Here is a 16392-nt window from a genome sequence, read left to right on the forward strand (position 1 = left end):
AAACTGTCTACTTGATCTGTTTCTCTGTCTTGATAATTCTGTCTGTGTATTCTGAAGTTCAGGGTGCTGACCTTTTCCCCCTGAACTAGGTAAACGATACATATTTGACTGATTAAAGTAAACTTGTTAACCCATTTTGAGTTGCTTTCCTTTATCAAAGCAGATCCAAGAACCTGTGTTGGCAGCAAACCCTGGGGACACTGGGGTGTTTGCCGCTACACCAAGGTCACACAGCGAGGGTCAGAAATCACATTTGAACTCAGGTCTTCCTGATTCCAGGTCCAATCCTGTATCCACTATGCCATCCTATCTTTACCAGAGTACCAAGTATCCACTGTACCTGATCTAAAGAATAAAAACAGTTCCAATACGCATGTACTGGGAGTATACCAAGTGTACCAGCATCCTTTTTTTTTTTCTTACCAAGCATGTAATATTACAAAAAGATTGAGTATTATATTTTCTTTTACGAGATAATTAACATGCTTCTTGGAAAAAGAAAGAGAAAGTAGAGCAGAAAGCAAATTTGAAATCTCATGTGGAAGGGATAATATGGTTGTATTGTCAATGCTGTTGTTGCCCTTCTATGATTCAGATTCTCCTGATGTTCAAATATAACTTTTAGATCTTGATATTTGTATTATGGGTTTTTTAAGCCTATGTTAGTCCTTTTTGGTAGCAGCTAGGTGACACAGTGAATAGAGTGCCAGACCTGGAGTCAGGACGACTCATCCTCCTTAGTTCAAATCTGGCTACAGACACTTACTAGCTGTGTGACTCTGGACAAGTCACTTAACACCGTTTGCCTTAGTTTCCTCATTTGTAAAATGAGCTGGAGACAGAAATGACAAATCATTCCAGTATCTTTGTCAAGAAAATCCCAAATGTAGTCACAAAGAGTTGGACACCACTGAAAGAACAGAACAATAATGAGCCCTGTTTGGTAGGTGGGGTAGCTGGTTTATCACTGTTAAAAAATAACCACTAAGTCACTCAGAAAAATGCATAACTTCACTCAGGATTAAAGAGGTGAAAATCAAATCCATACTGAAGTATTATTATATATCTATTAAATCATCAAAAGCAATTAAAAATCTCTCAATATTAGTGGTTGAGTTAGGAATGTAATCTGGCAGTAAGACAAGAGCTGTAAAAGTTTTTCCTACAGTTGACTCAATAATTTTACTTTAGGAACACATCTCAAAGAAACAACCAGAAAGAAAAAAATATAATTAGTACAAAAATGTTCAGAATAGTGCTATTTATAATAATAACAGTTGATGTCATAGAGAGCAAGAAGTAGATAAAAGAGTTAATGAAATATTAATTTGCTAACAGCACTCAGTATTCACTTTACAAAATGTGAGTACCTTTCTCTAAGTAAATTAGGAAGGGAATGTGATTGGCTGGGCTGAAAATAGGTCATGCACCTGAGGGCTTTAAATAGAGTTTGTCATTTCAGCAGTTCTTACCTAAAAGTGCCTCTGGAGGAAACAAGTTAGGGGAATTAGGGAGTAGGGGTGATTACAGTCTATATATGCATTATATAACTATGTGGGAACTCGACAAAGAGAGAGGGTATCAGGGACCTGCAGTTGTGTGTTAGCTAACTTAACCACAAGTATTTCCTACTTGTGGGCCTCCTTACATTGTACTCTGAAGTTTGTGCTCCACACACACACACACACACACATACACACACACACACACACAACATATATTACTGGGAGAGTTTTAATTTACCTACTTATTAAAAGCATACTCTAAGAGCTAATTGTGTCTATTGGCTTACTGCTGGGAAAATTAGTTGGGGGTTCATGAAGTGTATAGTGTCTAGGTACCCTAGAACCTATGGGAATAGCAGCTACCTTCTGGAGGATCCAACAAGTAACATGTTTGGGAAGTCATCCAGACAGGGTGGAACAATAAAAGATTAGAAACAATCCAGACTGGGGCGGCCAGGTGGCTCAGCGAGTAAGAGCATTGGCTCCAGTGTTGGGATGACCTGGATCAAATCCGGGGTCAGATACTCAGCACCACACCCAGAAATAACTGGCTGTGTAACCTTGAGCAAGTTACTTAACCCCGATTGCTTTAAAAAAAAAAAAAAGAAACAATCCAGATGTCCAAAATTATGGTTTACTACCTTATATTTTTAATTAACATTTTACCTACATTCATTCATTTAATCTTTAAAATAATCTTGTGTGGTAAATAATATTAAGTCCGTTTTATAGTTTAGAAAACAGGCTCTTAGGAATTGAATCACTTGTTCAAAACTAATAAACCCTGATTTTCTAATTGACTTTGTCAAGTGTTTCTTCCATTATCAAAATGTCCCATCACACTGGATATTATATAGTTGAATCCTAGGAAAAGTAGTGTAAGATGTGAGTTGTCTTGGACATAAGTGTGCTTCTTACTAGTGCCCCAGGTTTATTGGGGGAATGTTTTGTAGCTACTGTTTTTACTATGCCTAACAGTGAATGCCTTTGAACTAATTGTGATAAATACATTGTTGAATGCATTTAGCTTAAAAGCTATAATTTTAGGAATGTGGATCTGCATGGTGTCTTAAACCTGGTGTAATTATCTCCTGGTGTTGAAGGCCAGAGCTTATCAGACTGATCTTGTACCTCATGTCTGATATTGGAAAACACGATTTATTCTGTAGTAGCAGGGGGAGGACACTGTGTTGATTTAGCTAAGCACATCTGTGTTGTCCATGGTGGTCTACCATCAGAGAGCAGGAAACAATTTATACTAGGGACAACAGGGAGCCACATTAATGACCTGAGCCAATTAAATTTATTTTTTAATTATTAAAAAATTAAATTATTTATTTTTAGTTTTCAACATTCACTTCCATTAAGTTTTAAATTGTCTCCCCTTCTCTACTCCTCCCTTCCCCAAGACAGCTTGCAATCTATGGGCTGTACACATATATTCCTATTAAACACATTTTCACATTAGTCATGTTGCATAGAAGAATTATAACAAATGGGGAAAACCATAAAAAAGAAAAAAAAATAAACCAAAACAAAGCAAGACATCCATAGTTCTTTCTTTGGATGTGGATGGCATTTTCCATCATGTGTCCTTTGGAATTGTTTTAGGTCCTTGCATTGCTGAGAGGGGATAAGTATATCAAAATCAGTCCTTGCACACTGTTACTATATACAGTGTTCTGGTTCTGCTCCCCTCACTCAGCATCAGTTCATATATGTCTTTCCAGGTTTCTCCAAAGTCTACCTGTTCATCATTTCTTATAGCACAATAGCATTCCATGACATTCATATACCACAACTTGTTTACCATTCCCCCATTGATGAGCATTTCCAGTTCTTGGCCACCACAAAAAGAACGGCTATAAATATTTTCATAGATGTGGGTCCTTTTACCATTTTTATGATTGTTGTGGGATATAGCCCTAGAAATAGCATTGCTGGGTCAAAGGGTATGCACATTTTATAGCCATTTGGGCATAGTTCCTAATTGCTCTCCAGAATGGTTGGATCAGCTCACAGCTTTACCAACAATGAATTAGTTTCAATGTCTTTTAAAGAAAAACTAGCCTTACTTCACATGGAGTTGGATGTTAGAATATTGCTCTTATCACACCTGGGGAGCACAACATATAAGTGTGAACCAGAGGCAAGGGAATAGCCCCAGAGGTACTACATATATGGAGAAACTTTCCTATGGAACTGAACATTTGCATGTGTGTGTGTTGGGGGGAAGGGGGGGGATTGTAGTGCCAATGCAATATCCGCAGCCTCGAACAGTGACTTGGAATATGCTGGCATAGTGTTCAATTGCAAAATAAAACAAACTTTCCATATACAAGACAGAAGCAAAACATTTATTCAAATACCTGAAAACCATATCCCTAAACCAGAAAGCCGAATCCATCATAACAGCAAAGAAGTTAATGCATCTTAACAGCACAGAGAGCCACACTATCCTTTAGCCATCCCACAAACATTTACTCACAAGCCTATCTGCTTGTCTGACATCTTCTCTCCTCTCTCCTCTAGCTGCTCTTACTCCCAGCTTCCTGTGGGCTCTACTCTACCCTTCAGCAAATTCCTCCCACCACAAGCTCCATGTGATTACATTAAGCCTGTTAGGAGGCAGGGAGGATCTTCAAAGCAGGGATAGTCTTCAGATTCCCCTAGGCTTATTAAGGGTCAGGGAAGATCTTAAAATTCCCATTACCATTACAGTGAAAACAATGCTGTTTTGGTTTTAAAGATTAAACACATTCATTCTGAAATGCTAGTCTTTAATAAAGAAAGCTGATTATACTTAAATATATAATACCTATAATATCATAACATACAATAAATATGTTTGGGAAAGAGGGAAAGATTCTGTGATTGCAGTGGACATCACCTGATAGGAAAGCACTCACTTTTCCATATAGCCGTGAGCCTGAATAAAGCACAGGATTGAATGGGTAGGGGGAGGGAGAGGAGGGGAGAAAAAGTAGTGCTACTGGGAGAAAGAAGATAAACTACTTACAGAAATGGTAGGGGACTTTTATGGTGATGTGATGTCAGAACTGGCTGGGCAAGTCGAGCTGGTTGCCATGCTTGTGGCAAAGCACACCTCAGTCACACAGAGCATGGACGCCACCACAGTTAGCTAGTGCTTTGTATGGACTATGAAGCTGCCAAGACTGACTGGAAGACAAGATACGGAACAAATGATTCCGTTTTGGAGTGGTGGAACAAGTAGGATGTCCAGGGAAAAGAAGCATGAAGCAGTCTTGGATGCTGCCTTCAATAAGCTTTCTAACTCTCCTCATCTGCTACTGGGATTTCCCATATTGGTGTCTGAGTTTGTTTATGGAGGGAAGAGTTCACCCTCTGGGAAGAGACAGGGTTTCCCTTTATGCAGTCCCATGCTAATTGAGGCTCACATGTGGGCTCCATTTCTGTTCATTACCTGGTGTCATAGACTTGGCATTCATCTTGCTTGTGGTGGTGGGGTGGGAGTGATGTGCACCTGGAAACAAGACGTTCTGATACTCTCAAAGTTGATCTCCCTGTAGGGATAAATATGAACCAAACCAGTGTCATCATCAAATTGATTCTACCACAGTGTTTCTTGGTGTCATCCCTTTCTATGTTCATACAGCTGCCACTCCAATTCAGACCCTCCCCACCTCTTACCTGGGTGATTTCTTTCACTTGCTAATTGGTCTTTCTGCTTGCAGTGTCTCCTCAGTCCGACCTCCCACAAAGCTGCCACATTGATATTTTTAGAGTTCAAATATGACCATTCCTTTCTTCTGTCAAGAAACTCCAGTAGCTCCCTGTTGACTCCAGAATCAAGAACAAACTGCTCTGTTTGACATTTAATATCCTTTACTGTCTAGGTTTGATTTAGTTCTCCAGACTTATATTATTCCTTCTTCATGAACTATGTGGCCCAACCAAACCAAACTGGCCTGCTTGTTGTCCTTCATACATGAGATGTCATTGCCATGCCATGCAGGGTCCCCTGTGTCCTCCATGTACTTCTTTCTCACCTTGGCCTGGTATCAGCAGTTTGCTAAAATAAACCACATTGGAATTTCTTTAATTGTATGTCAGTGTCTTTGTTTTATTTTATTTTTCTAATCTTACATTATAATGTCAAGCAAAGGCAACTTCCCAAGGTTCAAAATTCCAGCATAGCTGCTCTCCATTTTATTAAGTGACAAATTAAGAACAAAAAAAATCAAAATATAGCAGATTTCAAAATACAGCATTCACCAAGTGTAATTCAATAATTTCCAAGTACTACTCCACTCTGGACATTACATTCATTTTGTCAACCACAAAGCCCCTCTACTCAAATGGAGATTAGTTTCCAGTCATAAGTAAAGTATATTCATTTGGTCAGTCACAGAGCACAAAAGAGTCAAGTTTCCCACCCCTGGATCACAACCGAATAGGCCATCTACCCCAGAGTTACAACAAACTTAAGCACAGCATTTAATACTCAAAGAGAGGTCTTTTCTTCATCTTGACCTGAGGCAAGTTCTCAGCAATCTTTGTTCCTTGGGAGACAAAGCTTAGCAAGGCCACAAGATACATTGCCAGTATCCTCATTAGTTCGAACAGTTCTAGGATCCCTGGAAACATTAGCAAAACCCTCTTCCAGGATTTCTGTAAACATACAACAAGAAAATCCTTCTTCAGGGATTCTGAACCAACAGCAAGGTTCCAGAACCTCTGCAACAACAGCACTGGCCTTCACCAGTGGGCGCAATTCATTATCTGTCTGCAGAACAGTCTCAGGACCCCTGAACCAGCAGCAAGGTTCCAGGACCTCTGCAACAATAGGCCTGTCCTTCACCAGTGGACAAATCTGGCAAAACAACATCAAAACAGACAAAGTACCAGCATAACAGCCATGTCTCCTCAGTCCTTGGCAGCTCTGGGTGACAGCTCTTGGGCAGTTCAAACTGGCCCTTAGCAGTTCTCTCTGTCTCTCTAAAAAAAATTCTTCTGCTTCTCTCTCTGCTTGTGCCTCTCTAAATTCACATCACCAGCTCCTCCCAGTTCAGCCCTCTCTTTTCATGTCAACAAGTCCATCCCACAGGTGGGATTCACAAGCTCTGCGTTTTAACACAGTCAAACCAAAAACCAAGCCAATACAGGGGGATCTTTAAATGCCATTACTATTACATACATTTATTTTGATCTTCGCTCCAACAAGTTAGGTGAAGCTGAATTTACACAGGTGGCTAATTCAGATAGAAATGCCACATTGGTAGCCAGTTGTTAATCTGTCTGTTAAAATAAGCTTCACTTTTATAATATCCTGTGCCTAAAAGGATACCCCACCCAAAGAAAGTATTCATGATACATAGGCATGGTTTTTTATAGGCATTAATTTTATAATCAGATAGTATGACCAGCTCTGGAAGAAAATATCATTTGTGGGTTTTCAATTGAGTAGGCTTTGAGAGGACCAGAAGCTGCAGTACCTGTTTGAATAAATAATATATGTGCTACCTCATTCCAGTTGGTAACATAGACATAATCTTTATGCATTTCTTTTAATCCCATTATTGTTCAATTTTTTGAAACCCTTCTTTGGTTTTGAATTTTTAGGAAGCTCTGAAGATCTCTGTAGGTCTACTGCCCGAACATAGAGATGCGTGTACATAGAGTTGTACTGAATTCCCGACCTGGTATGTATTTACTTATGATTAATATACAGCTGTGGCTGCTTGTTACTTCTTTTTTTTTTTAAGCAATCAGGGTTAAGTAACTTGCTCAAGGTTACACAACCAGTTATTTTTGTGTGGGTGCTGTGTATCTGAGGCCAGAACCGATCCCGGGTCTTCCAAGGCCAGGGCCGATGCTCTTACTGCACCACCTGGCTACCCCTAAGCAAATGGGGTTAAGTAACTTGCTCAAGGTTATATGGCCAGTTATTTTTGTGTGGGTGTTAAGTATCTGAGGCTGGAACTGATCCCAGCTCTCCCAACTCTGGGGCCGGTGTTCTTACTCACTGTGCCACCTGGCCACCCCTGTCACAAGATAAGAGTCATAATAACCATTATTTACCTAAAATGAAAAAAAAAGTGATAAAAAAAAATGTTATGTTAAAACAGAAAATTGTCCACCGAGCAACCATCTACAATACACTTTTTTGTATTCCTTGCCCTGGAATAATTTGTAGTAATTAGAATGTTAATAAGTAGAATAGATTCTTTTTATTTGTTCTTTATCAAATTTATTATGAGTATTCAAAATGAATTTTCCCACTTCCTATAGAAAGCATTAATCTACTTTTATATCATTTCTCTAACTTTAATCATTGAAGTTTGAATCTAGAGAGGTTCCAGAGGTAATCTAATTCATCCCTTGATAGGCTTTATATATGCTATAGGTTGGATCTATTTTTCCTCTTCTACCCTGACTATAGAACACTTACTACTGTCTCAAGTGACAGCCTTCCTTATCTCATAGTGTCAAGAGAATTAGATTTGTAATTAGATGACCTCGTTCAAATCCTGGCTCTACCACTCATAACTTTGGGACCTCAGACAAAGCATTCATTTCTTGGGACCTCAGTTTCTGTGTCTATCAAATTCAGAGATTGAAGTAGAATCCTCAGAAGTTCTCAGAGTATGGTTTGGGGGTCCTCTGAAAGGTTCCAGGTCCAAACAGTTTTCATAATAATACTGAAATGTTTTAATTTCTAATATATTAAAAACCCATAAATATAGCCCATGCAAACAAAAGATCTGTCCGGTTTCAAATTATATGCGTCAATCAGTCACTAAACATTTATTGAGTGCTTACTATTTAGAAGGCAATGTAATAAGCACTGGAATATCAAACTGTGGATCTCCATTTAATACCACTTCCTTAAAAAACAAAAAAGCATTTAAATAGTTCTGCATATAACTTTCAAAACTGGGCTGCTTATTTGTTCTTCCTGCTGAATTTCATTCTGTTCCCTCATGTGCATATAAAAAAAAAGTACTTCAATAGTCTTTCTTTCAACCTGTCCCCTTTCCCTCAGTTAAAAATGAAGAGAAAGTACAGTGGAAAAAAATAGTGAACTACTCAGGAGATCTGGGTTTGAAAACTGGTTCTGAAAGTAATTGTATGACCTTGGTTGTAATACTTAACTTTTCTGAATTTCTCTTTTCTTGTCTAAAAAATTAGGACAATAATTTCATTACCTATCTCACAAGCTTACTGGGAGTTATTGCTGTTATCATTATACTTTGTATTGCATCAGCAAATGCACAGAGGATAATCCAATTTATCTATCTCCATCTCACACTAAGCTTTGTAGAAATTCATTTTTTACTCAGTTACATTTTGATGTTGCACAAATTCTTCTGACATCTTCCAAAACATTTTGCCAATGAACTGCCCTGTCTCTCTTCTTGACAAGGAGATTAAGTGTTTAATAACCATTGTGATTTTGGGACTCTCTTAGCATCTGTGTTGTGACTAAAATGACTATTTTACATAAGTTAAATTTCTAAAGAAAACAGAATTCCTTGTAGACAATCTTATTTTCAAGTTTACACCTTGGTTGTTTAGGGGTTTTTTGGTTTTGTTTTGTTTTCAATCACTTTTTTAAAACATTTATTTTCAATTAGTTTAAAAAATTCAGTTCCACAAGTTTTTGAACTCCAGATTTTCTACCCCCCTTGCCTCCCCTTCCCTTTCATGGCAGCATGCATTCTGATATAGGTTCTACAAATACCTTCACATTAAACAATAGTCAAGTTGTAAAGAAGAATTATAACCAATGGAATGAATAATGAGAAAAAAGAAACAAAACCAAAAAGAGAGAAAGTAGTTTTGCTTCAATCTTCATTCAGACTTCTTAATTCTTTCTCTGGATGTAAATTGTCTTTTCATTCCTGAGTCCTTTGGAGTTGTCTTATAACCTTGCATTACTGAGGGGAGCCCAGTCTATTGAAGTCGGTCATCACAGATGTGTTTGTAATTGTGTACAATGTTCTCCTGATTCTGTTCCCCTCACTCAGCATCAGTTTATATAGGCCTCTCCAGGTTATTATGAAGTCTGTCTGCTCCTCATTTCTTATAAGCACAATAATATTCCATTACATTTATATACCACAGCTAGTTTAGCCATTCCCTAATTGATGGGCATCCCCTTGATTTCCAATTCCTTGCCACTACCAAAAGAGCTCCTATAAATATTTTTGTACATATGGATCCTTTCCCACTTCTATGATCTCTTTGGGATTGTAGCAGCAAGCACCCCAGCATCCCCAGGATGGCTGCCAACACAGGTTCTTAGATCTACTTTGATAAAGGAAAGCAACTCAAAATGGGTTAACAAGCTTACTTTAATCAGTCAAACATATGTATCCTTTACCTAGTTCAGGGGAAAAAGGTCGGCACCCCGAACTTCAGAATATACAGACAGAATTATCAAGACAGAGAAACAGATCAAGTAGACAGTTTCCAAACTGTCCAACCATTACATCCATACCAAATCAACATCTGGGTTTTTCAAAGCCAGGGGACTCATAACAATGTCTTCCCAGAGTTTCATCTGATCAAATCACAGAACACTTCTCAAAGTGAGCCCCAAAACAAAGCTACACATCAGGGCTTATATAGCCTTCTCCTGGCTCAGAGAATGTAACAACCTTATTGACTCACTGGCCAATCAAGAAGTATCTACTGAAAAACAAGCCTCCTACCCCAGGTTCCACATGCACTTTAGCCTAGGGGCAGGGAAGATCTTAAAAATTTACATTCCCATTACAGGGATACAGCCTTAGAAGTGGTACTGCTGGGTCAAAGGCTATGCACTTTTTTATGGCCCTTTGGGCATAGTTCCACATTGCTCCACATTGCAGAATGGTTGAATCAGTTAACAATTCCACCAACAATGCATTAGTGTTCCAGTTTTCTCACATCTTCTCCAGTGTTTATTGTTTTCCTGTTTTGTCATGTTAGCCAATATGACAAGTGAGATGTGGTACCTAAGAATTGTTTTAATTTGCATTTCTCTAATCAATAGTGATTTAGAGCGTTTTTTTCATATACCTGACAGCTTATTTTAAAACATGGTTTGTAGTTGCTGCAGTCATATATAGTGACTGGCCTTTCACTTTCACTTCCTCCCCAACCCATTGAGAAGGTAAAGAATATGGTATCCTTATACATATGAAGTCATGCAAAACATATTTCTACATTAACTGTGTTGCCAAAAAAAAGGCAAAAAAAATAAAGTGAAAAAGAAATATGTACTTGTTCATCTGTACTCAGTTCATCTCTTCCCTCTCTCTGGAGGTGGATAGCATTTTTTGTTGTAAGTCTTTTGCAATTGTGCTTGGTCATTGTATTATTCAGAGGAGCCAAGTCTTTCACGGTTGATTATTGTTTCAGTATTGCTGTTACTGTATACAATGTTCTTCTAGTTCTTCTTACTTCACTTTGCATCAGAACATATATGTCTTCCCAGGTTGTCCTGAAGCCTTCCCCTTCATTTCTTACTGCATAATAGTATTCTATCACAGTCATTTATTTGGTGTTTACTTTGACTTTTGCTCTAACCAGTCAAGGATCTGTTTGCATACAGACAGTTGTTTTCTGTCTAATAGAATGTTGAGGATTTCATTTTTTTTGTTTTGTGCTCACCAAGTGCAATGATAAGGCTTTTAAAGTAGTCTATGAACCTTTGATCATATTCTTTGCTCATGAATCATATTTCCAAAAACAGTTTTTGCTGTTCTTTGAAGGCATACGTTTTTGTAATGAATTTATTGAGCATCAAAGTCCATGTTAATTAAGCTGCAATTAGCTTCACAGTGAAATGATGTTTGCTTTAGCTTATCTTGAACACTGAAAATCAGGATGACAAAGTATCCCATACAAAGGTTATCTTTTCCTACCTTGGACTTGAGAGTAAAACAAACACAAAACAAAAAACTAAAACAAAACATAACCAAAATACATCTTTCCAGTTTTATTTTTTTTCTGAGGTGAACTTCAAAATTGTTCTTAAAAATATCCATCCCTTAGGAGACACAGTGAATAGATCACTGGCCCTGGAGTCAGGAGGACCCGAGTTAAAATCTGGCCTCAGACACTTAACACAAAAACTAGCTGTGTGACCTTGGGCAAGTTACTTAACCCCAATTGCCCTCTAAAAAGCAAAAAAAATATATATATATATATTTGTCCCTTGGGCAATTCACTTAACCACAATTGCCCTCCCTTCCCCCCTCCAAAAAAATAATAAAATAAAATATATGTTATTTCATTATATTGTCCATTTTCCTTTATGATGTGAATATCTACATGTTCCTGGCATGTTCCTGGCTTATTTCTTATACTAGAGATTACACTAAAAATCCAAAGAGTTAAATATTTCTTATCTAAAAACTGCTTTCACTGTGAAAGCTGAAGGAAGTCACCTAGAATTGAGCACTTCTGTACTGTTATGGTTTACATTAAGGTAAACTGAGACACAAAGTTCAAATCATGATCAATTTATTAGTGAAGCATGAATTTTCCAGTAAACAAGAGTCTCAGCCTCCTCAGCTAGCTAAGACCCTGAATGAGGGGGACATTTTTGTATTAAGAAAGAGGAGTATCCCAGAAATAGAAGGCAGCATCATAGGTAAGGGGACACAATATAATTGGCTGTAGAGTCTGGAGCATCATAGGCGTGGGGGACAATATGTTGGACTGGAGATTGGGAATGCAGGGCTAGCAACACCACCTCCTTCCCTTCTGATGGATGAAGTCTACTTGCATTCTGTAAGAATAGCTCGTGGTTTGTATGTACCAGGCCAAACTTCAGAGAATGGTAATTAGAGATAGTAGTACATATATCCTGCAAATACTGCTAGGGGAACAAAGATAATAGGCTACTTTTAATTAACGTAACTTACAGGAAAGCTGAGCTTTTAGACTTATTCAGAAGGAAAAACTGAACTTCTGAACTTCAAGACTAAGAGTCTTGGGTGGTTATACAAAATGTAGGCAGTTACAGAATAAAATAAATTACAAAATAAAGCCAGTCCATTAATGGGTAAAATACATTTGGTTTTCTCAGTACTTTTAAATATTTAAGGAATTACTGTGGCTAAAATGATTCCTCACTTGGTAGTCAATCTTCTAGTAATCAACCTTTAGATAGATTGGTCCTGGGGCCGAGTCTATATTGTAAACTGGTATTCAAGCCTTTTCACCCTGGGTGGGCCTGCCAGCACGAACTCCATTGTCATAGATTTAGTCTTCAAGACATTACTTTATTATTACAGCTATATCATAGACTTAGTCTTCAAGACATCACATTATTATTACAGCTATATCTTGGCAAGTAGGCAACTAGGTGTCAATGTAGATAAGAGTGCCAGGCCAGAAATAAGGAAGACCCACCTTTGTGAGTTCAAATCCAACCTCAGATACTAACTATGTGACCCTAGTAAGTCACTTAGCCCTCTTTGTCTCAGTTTCTTTATCTGCAGCAAGAATTGGAAAGGGAAATGGCAAACCACTCCAGTATTTTTGCCAAAAAGACCCCAATTGGGGTCACCAAGAGTCAAACGCAGCTAAAAATGACTGAACAAAAATAGAATATTACGGCAAAGGATTAAAAATTTAATAGAATTGAAAACTTAGGATCCCTATCAAAAGTGGTTCTAAAGTCCATTCCAGATCTTAACCTTTGATCTTTAGTGAAGTGGTCTGGCTAAAGACTTTCCTTTTGCAGAACTTCATTAAATACATATTTTATTTTCTTGAAATCAGGATGTCAGAAAATCTTGGACACTTCATCCTCCTAGCCCCTCAGGTATTCACCTCCTTTAGGGAGGGAAACTTGATTAAACCCATTCATTTTCTAAATTACACAAGGGGACACTTAAAGGTTATATATGACTTGTTCAGGGTCACATAGCCGGTATTGTCAAAGGAGGGTCTTGAACTCAGGTTTTCCTAATTCTGAAGCTCTATCTATATAGACCAAACTGCTTTTCAAAAATGTGTATGTATGTACACATATATATCAATTTATATATATCAAATATATATCAATATGTATCAAACAGTTTCATCAGAGGGAAGGAGGAGAGGGCAGTGACAACTAAGAGAATCAGGATAGGCTTCTTGAAGAGAGCTGGAAGTTCCAAGAGGTATGGGAGCTTTCTTTCTTTAGTAGAAACCTTAGTAGAAGAAGAGATAATTTAAAAATTATTGGACCACCTGAAAGCCATGATCAAAGTAAGAACCTAGAAATCATCCTCCAGGAAGTTCTCAAAGAAAACTGCCCTGATGTTTTAGAACGAGAGGGCAAAATAGAGGTTGAAAGAATCCACCTCCTGAAAAAGATCCCAAAAAGAAAACTCCTAGGAATTTTATAGCCAGGTTCTGGAATTCCCAGATTAAGGAGAGAATATTACAAGCAGCCAGGAAGAAACAATTTGAATATTGTGGAAACACAATCAGGATAACCCAGGATCTGGCAGCTTCCACACTGAGGGATCGAAGGGCTTGGAATATATTCCGGAGGTCACAGGAGCTGGGATTAAAACCAAGAGTCACTTACCCAGCAAAACTGAGTATCATGTTTCAGGGGAAAATATGGTCATTCAGTGGAATAGATGACTTTCAAGCATTCTTGCTGAAAAAACCAGAGTTGAATAGAGAATTTGATATTCAGATACAAGAAGCAAGAGAAGCATGAGAAGGTAAACAGGGGAAAGAAATCATAAGGAACTTATCAAAGTTGAACTATTAACATTCCTACATGGAAAAACAATAATTGTAACTGATGAAACTTTTCTCAGTAGTTGAAGGGAATAGAAATAGATATATGTTGGGGCGGCCAGGTAGCACAGCGAGTAAGAGCACCGGCTCCAGTGTTGAGAAGACCTGGGGATCGAATCCTGGGCTCAGACACTTAGCACCCACCCAGAAACGCCTGGCCGTGTAACCTTGAGCAAGTTACTTAACCCCAATTGCTTAGGGGCAGCCAGGTGGCTCAGCGAGTAAGAGCACCGGCTCCAGTGTCGGGATGATCTGGATCAAATCCGGGCTCAGATACTCAGCACCATACCCAGAAATAACTGGCCGTGTAACCTTGAGCAAGTTACTTAACCCCTATTGCTTTAAAAAAAAAAAAAAAGAAATAGATATATGTCTATATATGCGGGCATATGGGCATATGAATACCTATGTGAATATGTGTATATATGTTTACAGGTATATATAGATAGGGGGCACAGAACCAATTTAACAGGAAGGGATGATACTTAAAAGGTGAAATTAAGAGGTGAGAGAGGAATATAATGAGAGGAGATGGGGAGAGACAGATTGGGGTAAACTATCTCATATAGAAGAGGCAAGGGAAAATGGTTACAATTGAGAGGAAGAACAGGAAGGCAAAAGGGAATGGGTCAACTTTATTCCCATTGAATTTGGTTTGAGGAGGGAATGAAATACACACTAAATAGGGTATCTCACCCTCCAGGAGAGAAGGGGGAAGGGGATGAGAGGGGGGATGATGGAAGGGAGGGCAGGCTGGTGGGGGAGGGAAGTTGGAAGCACCCACTTTTGAAAAGGGATGGGATCAAAGCAGAGAATAGAACAAGTGGGAGGTGGGATAGGAGGGAACGAAATATAGTCAGTCTTTTACAATATATCTACTATGTTATTGTTTTGCATTAGCCACACATGTGCAACCTATACTGAACTGCTTATCTTCCCAGTAAGGGTGGGTGACAAGGGAGGAAGGGAATGAATCTGGAATTCAAAGTTTTAAAATCAAATATTTAAATATATATGTACTATTATCAATACTATTTTACATGTAATTGGGAAATAAAATATACAGGCACTGGGGCATAGAGATCCACTGGAAAAGTCGAAAGGGGTATGGGAGAAAATATGGGAGAGAACAGATTAGAGGAGGGGGATATCCAGTGGGATCGCTATTTTGGGGTGGTGGGTAGGGGAAAAATGGGGAGAAAATTTGTAACTCAAAATCTGGTGGAAATGAATGATGTAAAGCAGAAGTTAATAAAGCATTTGAAAAATTAAAAAAAACCATTAGTAGAAAGAGTGATTTAACTAGAAATCATAAGGTTTGGGATACTAGTGCTGGCTCTGCCACCAACTTATATAATTGAGGGCAAATCACTTAGCCCTTGTGGACCTCCATTTCTGTAAAATGAGGGAGTTTTGAACCAGATGACCCTTAAGGGCCTTTTTAAGTTGAAAAAGCTTATCATTCTGTGCTACAATTTTATGGTTATGATTTATTTTAATCATAGAATCTATGGAAAATTAATATGTTAAGGTAACCTTTTAAGACTTCATTGGAGTTGTAATCTCATTAACATGGGTACTCCTGCCAAAAGAACCGAACTTTGTTCTAGGTCTCTTGACATCACATGGTGCTGGTGTAGCCTATGGATTGTTAATTTCTTTGCTCTAGCTTCATTTTCTTTTCTGCTTACATATCTCTGATGTTATCTTTTATGCCAGTTAAGCAGATGTAGCCTACTTATGCCCACTGTGCCAACCCCGTGTTCATTTGCAGGATCTGTACAAGATATAAGATCATAAGTTCATAGATTTAGAGGGGAAATAGATCTTAGAGGTCACTGAGTCCAACTTCTTTATTTTACCAGTAAGGAAACTGAGGCCCAGAGAGATTAAGTCACTTAACAAAGCTGAACCCAGGTCTTACTCCATATTGACTGCTTTTTCCACTGACTAGGGCTGTCATTGGTTGATCACATTATTGGTTTTCTATCCAGCTGCATATAATTGTCTGGGCAGTTAGCTTTCTCCCTCCACAAGATTCTTCCTGTGTATATAGTTAGGCCGTACTTTTCTGAGCAATTATGGAATGGTGATGATTTAAAGGTCA

The 16392-nt window shown here is 38.3% G+C and overlaps 1 protein-coding gene and 1 long non-coding RNA gene across 4 annotated transcripts in view; one reads left to right on the forward strand and one right to left on the reverse strand.

Annotated features, from left to right (window-relative positions):
• LOC138164391 (prostaglandin reductase 2-like) overlaps window positions 1-16392 on the forward strand; it is a 51397-nt gene that overhangs the window by 2729 nt on the left and 32276 nt on the right. For all 3 annotated transcript variants that reach the window (XM_069092162.1, XM_069092163.1, XM_069092164.1), the window contains exon 2: window positions 7110-7189. In XM_069092162.1, the coding sequence (XP_068948263.1) occupies window positions 7153-7189 (37 nt within the window). In that variant the 5' untranslated portion in view covers window positions 7110-7152. The remainder of the gene's footprint in view (window positions 1-7109; window positions 7190-16392) is intronic.
• The window catches only part of LOC138164392 (uncharacterized), a 54349-nt gene continuing 40050 nt past the window's right edge, over window positions 2094-16392 (reverse strand). The window contains exons 2-3 of the long non-coding RNA XR_011169044.1: window positions 5178-5559; window positions 2094-5050 (exon numbers count right to left, since the gene is read on the reverse strand). This is a non-coding gene — a long non-coding RNA (uncharacterized lncRNA). The remainder of the gene's footprint in view (window positions 5051-5177; window positions 5560-16392) is intronic.

Source organism: Petaurus breviceps, unplaced genomic scaffold (genome assembly GCF_028583685.1).
Source record: "Petaurus breviceps papuanus isolate PSGF00001 unplaced genomic scaffold, PetGlider_PUasm1.0 189, whole genome shotgun sequence".
NCBI lineage: Eukaryota > Metazoa > Chordata > Mammalia > Diprotodontia > Petauridae > Petaurus > Petaurus breviceps.